The 14,753-nt window shown below is 45.9% G+C and overlaps 1 protein-coding gene across 1 annotated transcript; it reads right to left on the bottom strand.

Moving 5' to 3' along the window:
* Nucleotides 1-61: 61 nt before the first annotated feature.
* Nucleotides 62-14,529, bottom strand: LOC104510156 (zinc finger protein 516-like; the record flags this gene model as incomplete). Its single annotated transcript, XM_010152320.1, has 4 exons — nt 62-121; nt 7,031-7,098; nt 8,001-8,105; nt 13,054-14,529. Coding segments are annotated over 4 exons (1,709 nt in total), but the record flags the coding sequence as incomplete, so codon positions are not given.
* Nucleotides 14,530-14,753: the final 224 nt, after the last annotated feature.

Genomic DNA, 14,753 nt, shown 5'->3' with positions numbered 1-14,753 from the left:
GGCAGCTGCGCGGGGGGCTGCCGGCGCTGCCCCTCGGGGTGGGGGCTCCTCCGCCGGGGCTCTAGGTTCCCTTCCGGAGAGGCAGCGTGTAGGCGAGCTCCGCACCGCCGTGGTCTCTCCCCTGCAAGAAGGGCGACACAGGGAAAAGCTCATTCTCGCCTCCGCTCCCACGTGCACCCCTCCAGCCAGCCCCGACGGCGCTCGTTACCCTTCATTAGTGTCACGTACGTTCGTTTTGGCCCACCACATCAGAAGTTTCGGGGGTTTTATTTTTTCTCATCACCTCCAGCAAGACGAAGTGTGTCAGGCCCGTATAAAGGCCCTGACGGACCAGGAGAGCAAGTAACAGCGTCTGGAGGAGTTCAGAGAAGGCTGAGAACAAGGAGGGGAAGAAGAGGGCTCCAAAAAGCAGAATTCTGAGCCAGCCAAGAGGGATTCATAATTAGATCAGCGTTTTCAAAAGGCTGAAGTTTGAGGTCACAGAGGCAGCTAAAAGAAGAAAAGCTGAATTCTTGTGCAGGTCTGTCAAACGCTAAGGCAGCTTTTTTTCCCCCTCTTGTCATCTTCCTTTTATTTTTTTGAGCCCATTTTCATGAATAATTACCATGTTGAAAAAAAAAAATAAGTAGCAGGGATATTCTAAAATCAAGTGAAATTAAAGATAACATCATGAATAAGTGGGAGCCTGCAGCTCCCAAGGAAAGCTTTAAAATGACATTTAGAACATCACTGTCGGAACAATGCAGTTTACAATCCTGATCCTGAAACAACACGGCAAGATTAATCTTACATAAATGCATTATCCTTAAGCTAAAGTCTTGATGAAGTGAAACAGACCATTTTAAATTAATGCAACATAAAATATGGCACCCATGTAAAATCCAAGCAAGTTTCAAGCTGTGCCTATGGCAGCCCTTCGGAATAGCTGAAGAAAGCCCAGCTCTGGTTGACATAATGTATTAAGTGCATCTCTTTTGTTAATAGATTTAGAAAATTCCTAATTAAACCTGGCCCGAGATTCATGACATTTACCAGTCAAAGTTTGGTTTAAGTCGGCAAGATTTGCAGCAAAATTAAAGAAAAAAAAAGCTGCTGTACAGATGGCAGTATATTTGAAATGTAGGAAACAGTAACTGAATGAGAGATGTGATAAAACTTCCTTAGTTGGATGCTGAATTTCCTGCAGTAAACCAAGAAAGATGCTTTACATTTTTGCGCGGCTGCATCATGCCCGAGAGACAGAGGCACAATCCCGGGAGGAGGCATCCATCATTAAAACGTCTCCTATCGAACCGGCTCTACGTACACCGGGGAGCGTGGCAGGGCTTTGCCGAGCCAGGGGAAGCGGGAGGGAGGGGGTGGCAGACGCCTTGCCCCAGTTTCCCTGGCTGAGAACGGAAGAAAGGGGTGTGATTCAGAGTGTGTTTTTCGGACGGACAGCCTGCGGGGTGCTGGGCAGCAGAGACATGCCCTGCCGGTCTGGGCACCACCTGCCCAAGGACCACACAGCAGGCCACGAGGACCCGTGAAAAGGCCGAACCATCCTCCTCCCATGCGGCAGAGACGTGGCAGGGGCCGGGGGCAGCGGGTGGGTGGGTGACGGGACCCCTCTGATGCACAGCCACGCTCTCAGTTTCACCCTGCCAAAATCTACCCAGTGGCTCACCCCCTCGTATGTGCACCATCCCAAGGGGCCAGAGGGTGGCCCAGCCTCTTACCCATCCAGTGTGGAACCAAACCCGTGTTTTCAACAAGATCAAAAGCCACCCCTCAGCACGTGGGTTTAAAACACGTCAGTGGGGTTTTGAACCAGCTGATACATAGCAGGAATTAATTTTTCCTGACGTGTGAAAACTTAAACATTTTAAAAACTAGGCTTTCTTCACTTTCAGCCTTTTAGAGAGGCAAAAAACCTAGGGCTTTTTCATAAATGAAACCTGCAGCTCCCACGCCAAAAGCTGCTTTCATACCGACTTCTAGGGCTTTTCAGCAGTTAACGGGGAAAAAATCAGTTAGTGGGCATGTTAATAAATTAGAGACAGATTATGACACTGAAATAAACTGCGATCATCGGTTTGGAGCACAGCTACCTCTCCGGCTTGCTGGCAAGGGGAAAGCACTGGGACAAGGACTACAGCTTCTAATCCTGTCTATAGTGCTCACTACCTAATGGACATACAGCACATGCATATTACTCCGAGGCTGGTAGAGCAGCCTCCATGATTCCTTGATTGTTTGCATTATAATCTCCATATGTATGAACGAGACAAATTAGGTTGCCATTTATTTGTTCATTATCTATTATTTTGATTAATGGAATTCTTGTTCTCAGAATAACTACTTAAAAATAACATTTGCAATAATGAGGACTGAACTATTAATCATGATCTTTAGAAGAAACTCTGCAAGGAACTGGGGCAAGACATTTCGTAGGAACAAATGTCATAAATAGGACTTCTAACAGACAGTGCTAAATTTCCACATGCAAAAAAGAAACCCCAACCAAACCCAGAAGCCACCGGTTTAAGTAACTTTTTAATTTGTTGTTTTGGGGTTTTTTGCTCTTCTCTTCAAAGTTGCTTTAGGATAAGCAGGGCTGTAGTACTGCTGGACTATGAAAACATTAGAGGTATCAGATGCCCCAAGCAATACAATATATATAAACACACACACTACATATTTATATATATTGGGGGTGGTGGGGGTGTGTATATATACATATATATATATATAGTATTTTCTTGATGATTCTTTCCAACCTGTCTGTCCCCCCAGTTCTGACTACTTACATTCATGCTATCTCAAAAATCTGAACACTGCAAGAAATATTTTAAGATACTTATAGTGGAGAACATTAAGGCTTATCATCTCCTTGATGAAGGTGGTTTAGCCCTGTCACACAGAACCCTGCTATGCACCTCTCTTCTCAGTGAACGAGGCTCAGGAACTGTGGTACTCACAGCTCTTTCCCAGGAAAGGATCTTTTCTGTCTTCTGGCATGTGGAAAGCTTGCCCCAGAGACATCCATGATAACAACAGATCTTTTTTTTATCCCTGTGCTGTAGCTTTTAACTGATTTTCCTGTGAGTAAAAAGGTGTTTTTCCAGAGATGGAAAAGGTTGGAGTTTAGGGGGATTTGCTTGTTTCACTCACAGGCAAAGCAAATCACAGAATCACAGAATGGTTTGGGTTGGAAGGGACCTTAAAGACCATCCATTTCCAACCCCCCTGCCATGGGCAGGGACACCTTCCACTAGACCAGGTTGCTCAAAGCCTCGTCCAGCCTGGCCTTGAACACTTCCAGGGATGGGGTCGTACCGAGAACCTGGCGTCCCTGGCTCCAGCACTGCAGATACACACTGCTTCACCTATACATACCCTCAATTCAACAGAACTCTTCCTCACTGCTCACCAGTAAATCATGCCTTTTGAAAACCCAATTACTTGTCCCTTAGAGTTTTTAAAGCATCCTATCTGACATAGCATTGACAGAGGATAAACTACTTTTCTAAAGCAGGCCACGTTCTAACAGGTTTTTAAATACACACCAGAGAAGTTAAACACAAGACATACGTATTAGAAACTGCTACCGCTGCTGCCACCGTTCTGCAAAAGCAGGCTGGAGGCTGACCCCTGTGCCACTGAACGCGTTTGGGAACTGGGCTCCTGGCTGGAATGGCGTGGCATCAGGCGGCGTCTCTGAAACAACCCCATGCTTTAGGAGAGCTTTGCTTTGAGAGCTGCAGCGACTTCGAGATTCCCATGGTCACAGGGACCCTTCCAAAGGGGAGACAGCTTTTGTCTGGCCATGTACAAGCAACCGGAGTGCGCTCCCCGAATTCATGCCTACTAAATCAGGTCTTTGGATGCTGCACAGTGTATTCCAAATTAAGATACATATTCATTCTGGATAAATAAGCTTAATTATGGATACATTGGGATATTTAGCATCCATAAAAATATTCAGAATATTCAGTATGTTTAATATGGCAGCGTTTCAAGAGAATCTACATGACTTTGCACAGATTATATTGACTCGGGGTATGTAATGAGCATTTCTTTGTCCTTTAGACAAAGAATAGTGGAAAATATTCCAGCATCCATGGGAAATTCACTTGAGGTGAAAATGTCATGTGTCATTGTTGTCGTGTCCCCCTCCCCCCCCCCTTTATTTTTAAAGCATTCAGGACAGTAAATAGTGTTACAAAGGAGGTGAACATCTTATTTCCTGCATTTTGTTTATACTTCATCAGTGCTGATGAGAAAACACAAAACAAGCCTAGTGCTAGTATCATCAAACGTGGGGGTGTATGGTCTTTACACGGCCCTATAGGTGGCCTACTTTTCGGCGATGCTCAACACCTGCATGTCCTGTTGGTGGTTCATTACCCTGAATAAGGTTTCCTATTTAGACACCTAAACATAGATACCTAGCTGGCTGATTTTTGAAAAAGCCTGGCTGTAGACCCTATTTTCAATGCATGGAAGTAGAATTATTCTGTGAGAAAACCGCTGTATAACGTAGCACTGTTGTAAGTTACTATGATGGGGGATTTAAAAAGCCCTACCCAACATTATTCCATAAAGGAAACCTTTAGAGATGATCTTCTGGTTGACTACTGAAGGGAATGGGGGAACTGTGAAATCCTAATGTTAATATTTTTACTCTTTAGCAGACTACTCCGGGGAAGATATTCTACCTGTGAGGAGGAAACATTATGTAAAGAGAATTGCTTCCACTTAATATAAAAAAAACTCCACACCTTTCATACTCGAGCTACCATACGTGGTAACTATTGTTTCTTGCTCAGAGCATGTGCATGGCACTTCCGTAACTTGAACTGACTTTACACCGTAAACTCTCATGAAGAGATCTGTCCCCAATTAAGAAACGAAATGAAGACACGGAGTGACAATGTTTAAAGTGGGAAATCATAACGTTACTAGAACGCTGCAGGCATCGTTCTGGGTGCGAGCTCATTTCTGTGCTTCTGAAGGCCCCTCCAGCCGCAGGTAGAAGCGAGCGCGCTCCCTCCCCAGCGCCCAGGGACCGCGCGGGTGGAGCCTTCGGGGGGAGCGCGAAGTCTGCTCGCAAGGAGAACAAGCGCAACGGCAGATAACTGAATAATCCTGACTGACACAGACGCTGACAAACTGAGACAAAGGCTGATACTGAGCAGCAAACAAGACAAAAGAAAGGGAACTATCTCCCGGAGAAGGGATCATACCGCAGATTCTGTGGAAGAAATACAGACTGGCAAGTGACGAAGCAATTTATGAAGCTAACCCCTACCCGGTGTTCTGCTGTACTGAGAGATGCTGTAATTTAATCAAATGCTTTGAAGACAGATTGACACGGCCTGAGACTGCAAGAGCAAACTACATTTGCCGTGGAAGAAGTTAGTCAATAAATTCTGGCAGGGCAGTAGTTTACAAAGACAAGATTATGAGTAAATTTATTGTGCGGTAATACAATGTGAATAACAAAAGAGTCCAGATGTGGACTGAGCTGCCACATCTCTTTTTGGATGGATAGATAGGCGGTTTCAGAATTTTTTGGAAATTAATTTCTAACCTTGACCTTATATTGTCTTTCAGAGGGGGGAAAAAAAAACAAAACAAAACAGATGACTTCAGAATCCGATCTCAGCTACAGGTGAGACAAAACCATGAGCATGAAAAGATGAAAGAGCATCTTTAAAGATGCTTAGGTTTATTAAATCTACATTAGTAAACCGATGAGAAGCAAAGACTAGTTGAGCTAGCTTGCAGAGCTGTAGTGTTTCACACTGTCACATGCTTCCACGGAGAGGTATGTCCTTGCACAATTTTACTGGATAAGCATCGTAAGCAGAGCACTTTCATCCGTTTGTCCAACTATAGCTTAACTTTGCTGCTACTGTCCCACAAAAGCAATGCAAACACCACCCACCACAGCTACCACAGTGCCAAGCCATCTTGAAAGCTTTATGAGAAGAGCTGTTAGCTACTCCTACGGTCGGACAACAACTCAGGATACTCCTTTGGCAGGGGTTGGGTTCCCCATGCGGCCTTTGGGCCAGGAAGAGGCAACTGCCACAGAAAAGGTGCTCCGCTGAAGGGTGCAGCACACAAACTAGTCGAGGTGCTGGTGCCTGGTGAGGATGTTTAATATTAAGCAAGTAGAAACCAACTCCGCAGCTTCAGGAAGCTGGGAACTAGCATGGAGATGCGCCCTCTGAGCAAGGCTGAAACCCCCTGCAATCGTTTAAGTAGAAGACAGGAGGACAGGAAAAGCGCTCTAGTCACAATTAAACTAAAAATGTGGATGAAGGGAAAAGGGAGTGATGCTGCAGGCAGTTCCACAGTGAAAGAAAACTGCCCCCGAGAAGGTGTGCCCTGAAACCCACCGGCCAGGCTGGAAGATGGGGCGGGAAGGTCCAGGTTACAACACGGTTCTCCAAAGACATAAGATACACAAAACAAATTCACTTTAATGGTTTTCTATGTAATACCTTTGTCATGTATAATTCAGAGTGCTGAGAAGCATTTGTTAAGACAGAAAACTGTGTGCTAGGAACAGGAAAGTGCACCACCACACACAGTCCACAGAAACTGGAAGATATGAGCCTTCTGAAGGCCAGATACTGGGTATCAGGGTTCAAGACTCTTCAGAAAAACACAGACTAAGTGTTAATTGTATCGTCACAGCAGAAGTGGTGTTAGTTGCAAAAGCAAATCATTCCAGGAATCCTTTAGGTACTATCTCACTGTTATGTATCACTGTGCATTACAGAGTTCCCTCTCCCACCCACTCCCCAGTAAGCCATGTTTATTTAAACACTAACTACCTGCTCTGCAATTAACTGACTCTTCCATATAACAGACTTTGATAAAACGCTTAAAAAATTTAAGAGCTACAAACCAAGCACCACCGTTATTATTTATACATGTTATAAACCAGTCAGCGCTTTAGTGACAACTATCACTGTGCAACTTTTTCCCAGCTACCACATTAAAACCCAAACATCCAATTAATTGTAAAACATACTTGTTTTGGGGCATCTGCGGAGGTGGTGTGAACTTCAGTACCTCGGAGTCCATTAGACTCAAATACCACTGTGGGAACAAGGGGGCTTGTTAACAGATGAACATTCAAGCTTCGTTAGTGTGTGTACATTATTTGAGACCATTACAGATTAACCACGTTCAAAAAAAGACACCAGCTCCTAGCCTGTGGCCGGAAAATACCAATTTACCGTAACACTTACTGTAAGAGAGCGTGCTAATGGCAGCCTAGGGCCACTGCCCTTTTTAATTCAGACTTCGGCGCTGAAGAAAGCAATCACTGACAACATTAATTATCAGTGTATGTGTAAAGGGACCCTCTTCTTGCATTACTTACCATTTGGCCTCTGTCATTTTGCATCAGGCTGGCTTATGTATGCATCATTCACACTTTTCAGGAGGAACCCGCTAGTCTCAGTGTCTCGTGCAATGCTCAGGAGGTCTCTCAACACCGGTGGCTTCAGCCTCCTACAGCCTCAGCCACGCACCACGCCAGGTTAAAAACGGCTGGTAGGGGTTTCCCGTTTTAGGGCCAACTGGTCGGCGGAAAAATCTCGTTTCCCGCAAAAATGTTCCTGTCAACAGCAACGATGAGGCAAAACAAAGCCTTATGTTGTGCTGAAAGGGGTACTTTGATTTCAATTCGTGCTGGTGGCAACAGAATTCATTAGCATATTCATTTCTGAGTACCCTACTCTCTAATTAAAATACAACATTTGCAAACAGACTTATCTGAAATGCATTGCAATTTTATGGAGTTCGGGCAGGGATCAGGTAAGCAATATCCGGAGAACAAGAGCAATAGTCGTAAAAATAAAAACCCCTGTCTATTAGATTTAGGTACTGGAATTACTCAGGTTAACGTGGTACGTGAAACGCAGTTCTTGGCACTTTGCCAGCTAGATCCAAAAGCAGGCAAGCGGGAGAGGGAGAAAGCGAGTGTGAAAAGGTACCTGCGTGGGACCTCTGGTGAGTCCTGAGGTGACTGGGTTGGGTAAAGCATTTTCCACATTCTCTGCAGACGCAGTCTCCTTGGCGTGTTTGTGTCCTGAGCATCCCTGTAGTCGGGAGGGAGGGAGGGATGGAGGGAGGAGGGGGTGAGGAGAGAGGAAAGTTGAGAAGAAAACATTATGCCAGAAGAAAACATCATTAGTATGTCTAATGTGTCATTATGTGAGGCTACCTTCAGGCCCTGGATGACAACTGTCAGCCTTCATCTAGGCACTGGCTGACAGGCCAGGCACACACAGGACTGCAAGAATGCATAAATTACATTGAATTAAAAACTGCTCCCCATGATGTGCCCGCACCAGGACTGGCATGTCAGGTGTGCGCTTTTCAGAGCAGCTGGATCCACTTCTCAGCCATCACCCAGCTTTGTCAAGCAGTACATCACGCAAATCAAAGTGACTCCAGCGTGGCGGAGACAAGTCACATGGATAATAGGAAGTGAGTAGGACCAGAGCCCGACTGTCCCCCCCGGGCGGCAATACCTCAGAGACAAATGCAGAGCGAGCGGAGCCATCACAGACTGATCAAACCTTTTGCCCCTGCCTACCTGCCTGCCGGTGCTGCTTTGACCCCGGACCTCTGAGGCAGAGACGAAAGACATCTGTGAATGAAAGTGTCATTCCGGACATTTTGAGCTGGTAGCAGTGCGGCAGCCTTCCCCCAGCCCTGGGTAAACATGTTTTCTAGGCCATTAGCATTTGTTGGAAAACCGCTCAAACCTCTCCTTTTCCTCCAAAGGTCAGTTTACAGCAACTGACTTAAAGGGCTGGTCTTTGTCTTTTTGCTGCTGATCAAAAAAGACACATTTGACTTTTATTGGGCTTTTTTATTATTGTGAAAAAAACCCCTATGTTTGAACATCATCTTTTCTATTTTGGTAAAACGCCCTCCTCGGCAGGAAAGAGTTGATGTTTCCATTTGCCACTGGAATACTTCGGCTTTTAAAGAAATTCTCAGGGGTTTGTCAGCGGAAGCGAAGTTTCAGCTTTTCTTTCCTTCTTCCCCCCATTACAGCATTTAAAAAGAATAAAATTATGATCAAAATGTGGCAACACACACATACACACACTCCCCAGCTGAAATATCAGCTGTAGGATGTCGGAGGGCTTCATCTGAAATACAGGCGCTGTACCTGAAAACAAACGGAGAAGAACAGGGGCTGCCATTTGCTCGTGCTGGTATGGCACCAAGTGCCCTGCGACAGTCTCCACCACAGCACATACTGAAAAGAAATGTCTGGCTAGGAAAAAAATCCTAAACCCACTCACAAATTGTTCTGCCTTTTAATAATAGCACCTCCTGCAGATGGCAGCACAGTCTGTGTAATGCAGCTGAGCAAGCTCCCAACAAGTATTTGACTGCTAGGAATTTAAAAGATGACGATTTAGGGGCAAATCCAGACCATATATACTCAAACACACGTAAAAAGAAACTCCAAAAACCAGCCAACCAAAAAAAAAATCAAGTAAATTTCCATGAGAGCTTCACTGTGCTGTAAAGAGTCCGATTTGCCTTGTAAGGCAGTCAAAATGAAAGATTTTCTAGTCTTTTACCAGCATTTTCTCTCACTGGCCAGAACGGCAGCTGCCAGCCGGAAAGCGAAGCTGAGCAAAGCGTGTTGAGGATCCAGACGTGGCATTTGCTGGGCCGCTGTGCCTGCTGCCAGACAGGCAGGGACAAGCAGGGCAAGGCTCTGCTACCAGCCAAGCAGCTCCTGCGGAGCCTGGGAGACCCGGACTCCTCCAGTGGGTTTCTGCCACCTCTGGAAAGACACTGAATCTCTCTGCATCCCCAGTCTCCCTCTGTGAAAGGCAAACAGGCTTGTCTCTGCAGCCATTATGGGCCCGATACAACAGCCTTCATGGAAACACTGCTCCCGCTGGAGTCGTGTGTGAGGCAGGTTGAGGATGCTGTTGGAAATCACGTGCCCTGCACAAACACTGAAGGTGAGTGGGTGAGGACTTTGGTCTGACCCCTCTCTGGCACTCACTTTATCACAGGTATTTAAAAAACAGGTGGAAAATATGGATTGCTTCCAGGTATATTTGCCATTGTCGCGTTTCCTAAGGAGCACCATAAGGCTTTTGATAGTTGAGAGCTCTGAGTTATGGGCATCATTGCAGCAAGGCAATACCCCTATGAGTCATCACTCAGGTTATCCGAGATGCGAACAAAAGAGGGTGGATGACTACAGGTGTTAGCAAATTAAGGTAAATGAATGTGACTGTCTGAACGGGAGCTCCGGCTAAACGGATGCTCAAGGCCGGGCTAAAGAGTGCATCTGCTGCCATAACCCATCCTTCCCCAACACGGGAAGCGTCGTGAATAAAATAAATATCCGCTATTAAATACAACACTAAGATTCTCTCTACAAGTGCTTGGGAAGACTGGGCAGTGTGAGACAAACCTAGCGCAAGCACTGCCCGCTTTGTGTTTGCGGCTGGATCACAACAGTGCGTACAACAACTCTCTTTTCCAAGGACGCATTGGAATAGACACAAATGTAAAAGAAAGGATCCCAGAAATAAATCCAGTCACTCCAAGGTAAATTGAACGCTGTCATACCACACACTAAAACATTCTGCTATGATCCAAGATGAGGTAGCATACCAAACACCTACATAAAGCCTATTGGGAACGTTCAACTGGGGGGGGGGAGGGGTGAAGTCACGTGACAAATAGTATACCTGAGTGAGGTTTTTGGTGGCTGTTTATGTCACGATTGCCATACTCACACTGCCATATTAAGACTTAATTGTGTAATGCACGTGGTCTCAGAGGGCCCGGTCTAGGGCCATGTGTTATTTCAGACAAGGTTCATTTACCCTCCTCCATTTGCAGTTGGTAGGATCTTGTTCCTTTTGCCTGCAGCAGCTTTTTGTTTTAGTGCTATGAAAAACAGCCGTCATGCCAATTGCTTTGGAGAACCATCAACAACCGGGAAGTTGTATATAAAATAAAGACAAGCTACATAAAAAACAAAGTTTCAAATTCTGAAAACTTGACTGCTGTAAAACACTTGGATTGAAAGAAAGAGATTTCAAAGTAGAGATGGCTACTAAATAACTCCCAGTTAAAATGTCTCTGGAAATCACTGCCCAGCAAAAACATTCTGGCAGTAAAATCCCTCCTTTACAAAGCAGATAGAGACCTCCTCGGAAACCCTGCCCCCTACTTTACTTTGCCCCAGCGGGTCGTCGTGGGCTTTCAGGTGACTGCATGCACTAAGTCAGCCTCCAGCTCCTGGCCTTTACTGTTTCTCTCCCTCCCTCTCAACACGGCTGGGAGCTCATGAAGATCATTAAGATTTGTCTGAGCAGGTTGACCCAGTGTAGTAGTAAAGAGCATCAAGGAGTGCACCCACCTGAAGGGACCCCAAGTTGATGGTGGAATAACAATGAACTTGGTACTTAGAGCAGGAAGCGGGCAGGGAGAAACTTTAGACAACATTCCTAGGCACTGAGATAGCAAAAGCAAAGTCAGCTGCACAGAAACAGGAACGCTGACCTTGCAGTTTTAGAAACTGAGCTGGTCCTCTTCTGCTTCCGTAACACAAACCAGGGGCCTGACGTTAGTTGCAATCATCGCACAGCCATCTAACCACCTGCAAAACCATCTACTCAACAGTAGTAACAGTCCGCTCCTACACAGCATTGCTTTTAACTGACAACAGGGTGGCTGAAAGGGTGCACCTCACGGACTACTTCAGATAGATTTTGCCTTCCTGTCTTCTCCGAAAGGCCTTCCATCAAGGCCTGACCAAACACTATGGCTCCTATCTCGCCTCACAGCTGCCAGAGCCGTCAACCTGCACACACCTTCTGGGCACTACACCACAGCTGTCCTTAGACCACCAGCTTCCAAATGTCCTGGAGGGGGTTCATCCCACTCGCAAAATGGGGTCACAAGCTCCATTTCACACCTGCTTTTGACAAAAGAGAGAGCATTATGCCAGGTGAGAACACTACAGCACCAGCCTGGAACATGTACTCTTTTCTTGAGGAGCTGAGTTCTTGCACACCTTCTGCTAAGAGAAGCAGCTGTGCATCTGACTCCACCAGGTCAGACGGGACAGTTTACAAATGCTGAGAGCTGGGACTGTGGCTTCCATTCTGCCCCCCTACACACACATCCCACCCCCCATCTCGAGAGTAATACATCAGTGTGATTTTCAGTTTCCAGTGAAACAAACTACCCTGGCAGAAAGTCAGAGGGGTAGGGTTTCAAATGCAAATACAAAGGTTTCTTTTCTTTTTATTTTCAGTTCTTTTTACGTGGCAGCTGACTGGCAAGAGGCAGGACAGCTCTGATACTTTTCTAGTCCCTGAACTTTTAAACTGGCTATTTGCACAACTGCCTTTCCTGCTTACGTGCACTAGCAAGCTCATATTCGGCCCTCCCTCTTTTTAATTATAAACATACAAACGGATCAAAAGAATAATTTGAAAAATACACAGCAGTCTTTGGTATGGACAAGGAAGATCTTAAGATTTTTGTCAAGACAGACAAAGGCCACTGAGACGTAATTATCTATCTCTGTTGTTGGAAGACTTGTTTGCAGACAAAATTGAACAAAACCTCCAAAATAACATCACAGATAAGCCCCAGAGGATGTTTATTTTGCCCGAAGCAAAAAGATTATGATGTGTGCCAGCACCAGCATATCAGGGGGATCTTCGGGTGACAGCGCATCTGTGTAACTTTAGCCTGCTTGAAGCAAGGGGACAAAGGAACGGTAATACTCCAGGTGGAACCACATACATTTAACCTGCGACAGAAATGTCACGCAGTGCACGAGGGGGGATGCTGCACTGCCAGAGATCAGTAAACAAACCTATTCAAGCCTATCCAGAAATGATAAAAACAATGAACTCGTAATCCCAACCATTAAAGGGAGAGGAGGAAGAAAGTGTGAAACAACGTGTCGTGGCTCCAAAGCAAGCAGGAACAAGCAAACATGTCCTTCAGCTATGGAAAGGCTTGTGGAAATCTTACCTGTGTGATCCAGGACAGGGCTGTTGGCACCGCAGGTTTGGTACAACGAAGCAAGGTCCTTTGGAATGTATGTTTTAAAGATATTTAAAATGTCCAAACGTTTCTCATGCCCGTCTGATCCTGGATCCTGTTTGCTGGAGTGTAAAGCCGGAGGAACTCCCGCGGCGCTAGGCTGGGGCTGCAGCAGTGGACTCGCTCGTGCTACCGCTGTACAGTTTGCCAATGTCCTCATCTCATTCCCAGCCTTCACATGAGACTCCCTCTGAGGCACCAACGGCTCTTCATGTTTAGTGTACTGCTCGCTTTTGCACAGAGTATGATACTGCGGCGGTGGGTTGAATTTGGCCTTCATGGAGTCAGATGCACAGTGCTTACCCACAGGGGCAAAACTAGTACTTCCTTGGGGAACCACGTACTTTTCCACTTGCTTGCTGTTGGTGGGCTGCGTGCCAGGCCTGGATATAACCGTCTGAGTAGGCGTTACACTTCTGCTGTAGGCTCCCATTTGTGTATGTTTGGGATTTGCTTCGTATTTACTTTTTTGTTGTGCTGCTATGCTGTATTGCTCCTGGGAATGGTTTAACTTGGGCTGTCTGTACCCCTCCAGACCTGATAAGCGCGGACCACAGTGGCCAAAGGCATGACCGTCCTTTGACTGATGTGTAGTCCCGGACTTTGCAGCCATCCCAACAGAAAGGGAGCTGCTTTTGGACCCTGGCAATGCACTTGGCACTTGAGTGCGCGTAAATCTGGCAATGGGCAAAGGCTGGCACTCCTTACCTCCAAGAACAGGAGGAGGGCCGGTACGCCTGCTCCTTGCCAGAAAGACCAGGTTGTTTTTAATACTCTTGAATCCATTCTGTTGAACCCAAGGGGGGGCCATCGAGTTACAGCTGATTTTGTGCAAAATTCTTTTGTGCATCCACAGGACTTCAGGGTAGTAGGTCTTGTGACTGCAGAAAGGACACGGGTAGACAATTAAAGCAGCCTGCAAGGATGTATTCAGATTATTGCATGAATTATCCCTTGTTGATTTTTCACTCAAATCGAGCGGAGCTACCTCTTGAGCTTCAGCACCTTTTTCTATCAGGGGATGCTCCCTGTGTAAGTCTAGCAAATTTTCTCTAGTGTGACCAGCCTGCACTTCAGGTGACGTTTTCAAGTCCATGGCCATGTTTGAAGACATCTGGCTCACACCTGAAGCAAAGCTAGCAACGCTACCAGAGCAGGGAAGCCCTTGGCTATGGTGAAATGCCGGCATCTTTACGTCCACAGAACCTTTTAGATCTTGGTATTTTGAAAAGGGCTCCTTGATAATACTCTCCAGTGTGGACATCAGGGCAGGAATCTCTGGTTTAGATTCCCTGGCCTCGTTTTCTCTGGCATTGCTGCTTCCTAGCTTCGGGATTTCATCCAACTGAGATGTTGCCATCGGGGTTTCCTCTTCAGAAAAGTTGCAGTGGTATGGCTTTTCATCTGAATGGGACAAACAAAAAACCATCGTTATCAATTTATGCAGAAAGGAGCCCAAAAGACAGAGCAGACTTCAAGATTAGAATAAGACAGCAGGAGGAAAAGCAAACTTCAGTATTAGCACCATAGTGACATGCTGGGGACTCAATGCACTGCATAAGCAAGAAAATCTTGAAACCGACACAACAGCTCAATTAACTTTTAAAGGTGACTGTGAAGTCTGGATA

Source organism: Eurypyga helias, unplaced genomic scaffold (assembly GCF_000690775.1).
Source record: "Eurypyga helias isolate BGI_N326 unplaced genomic scaffold, ASM69077v1 scaffold19695, whole genome shotgun sequence".
NCBI classification, from domain to species: Eukaryota; Metazoa; Chordata; class Aves; order Eurypygiformes; family Eurypygidae; genus Eurypyga; species Eurypyga helias.
This window is presented reverse-complemented; position numbering and strand designations above follow the sequence as displayed.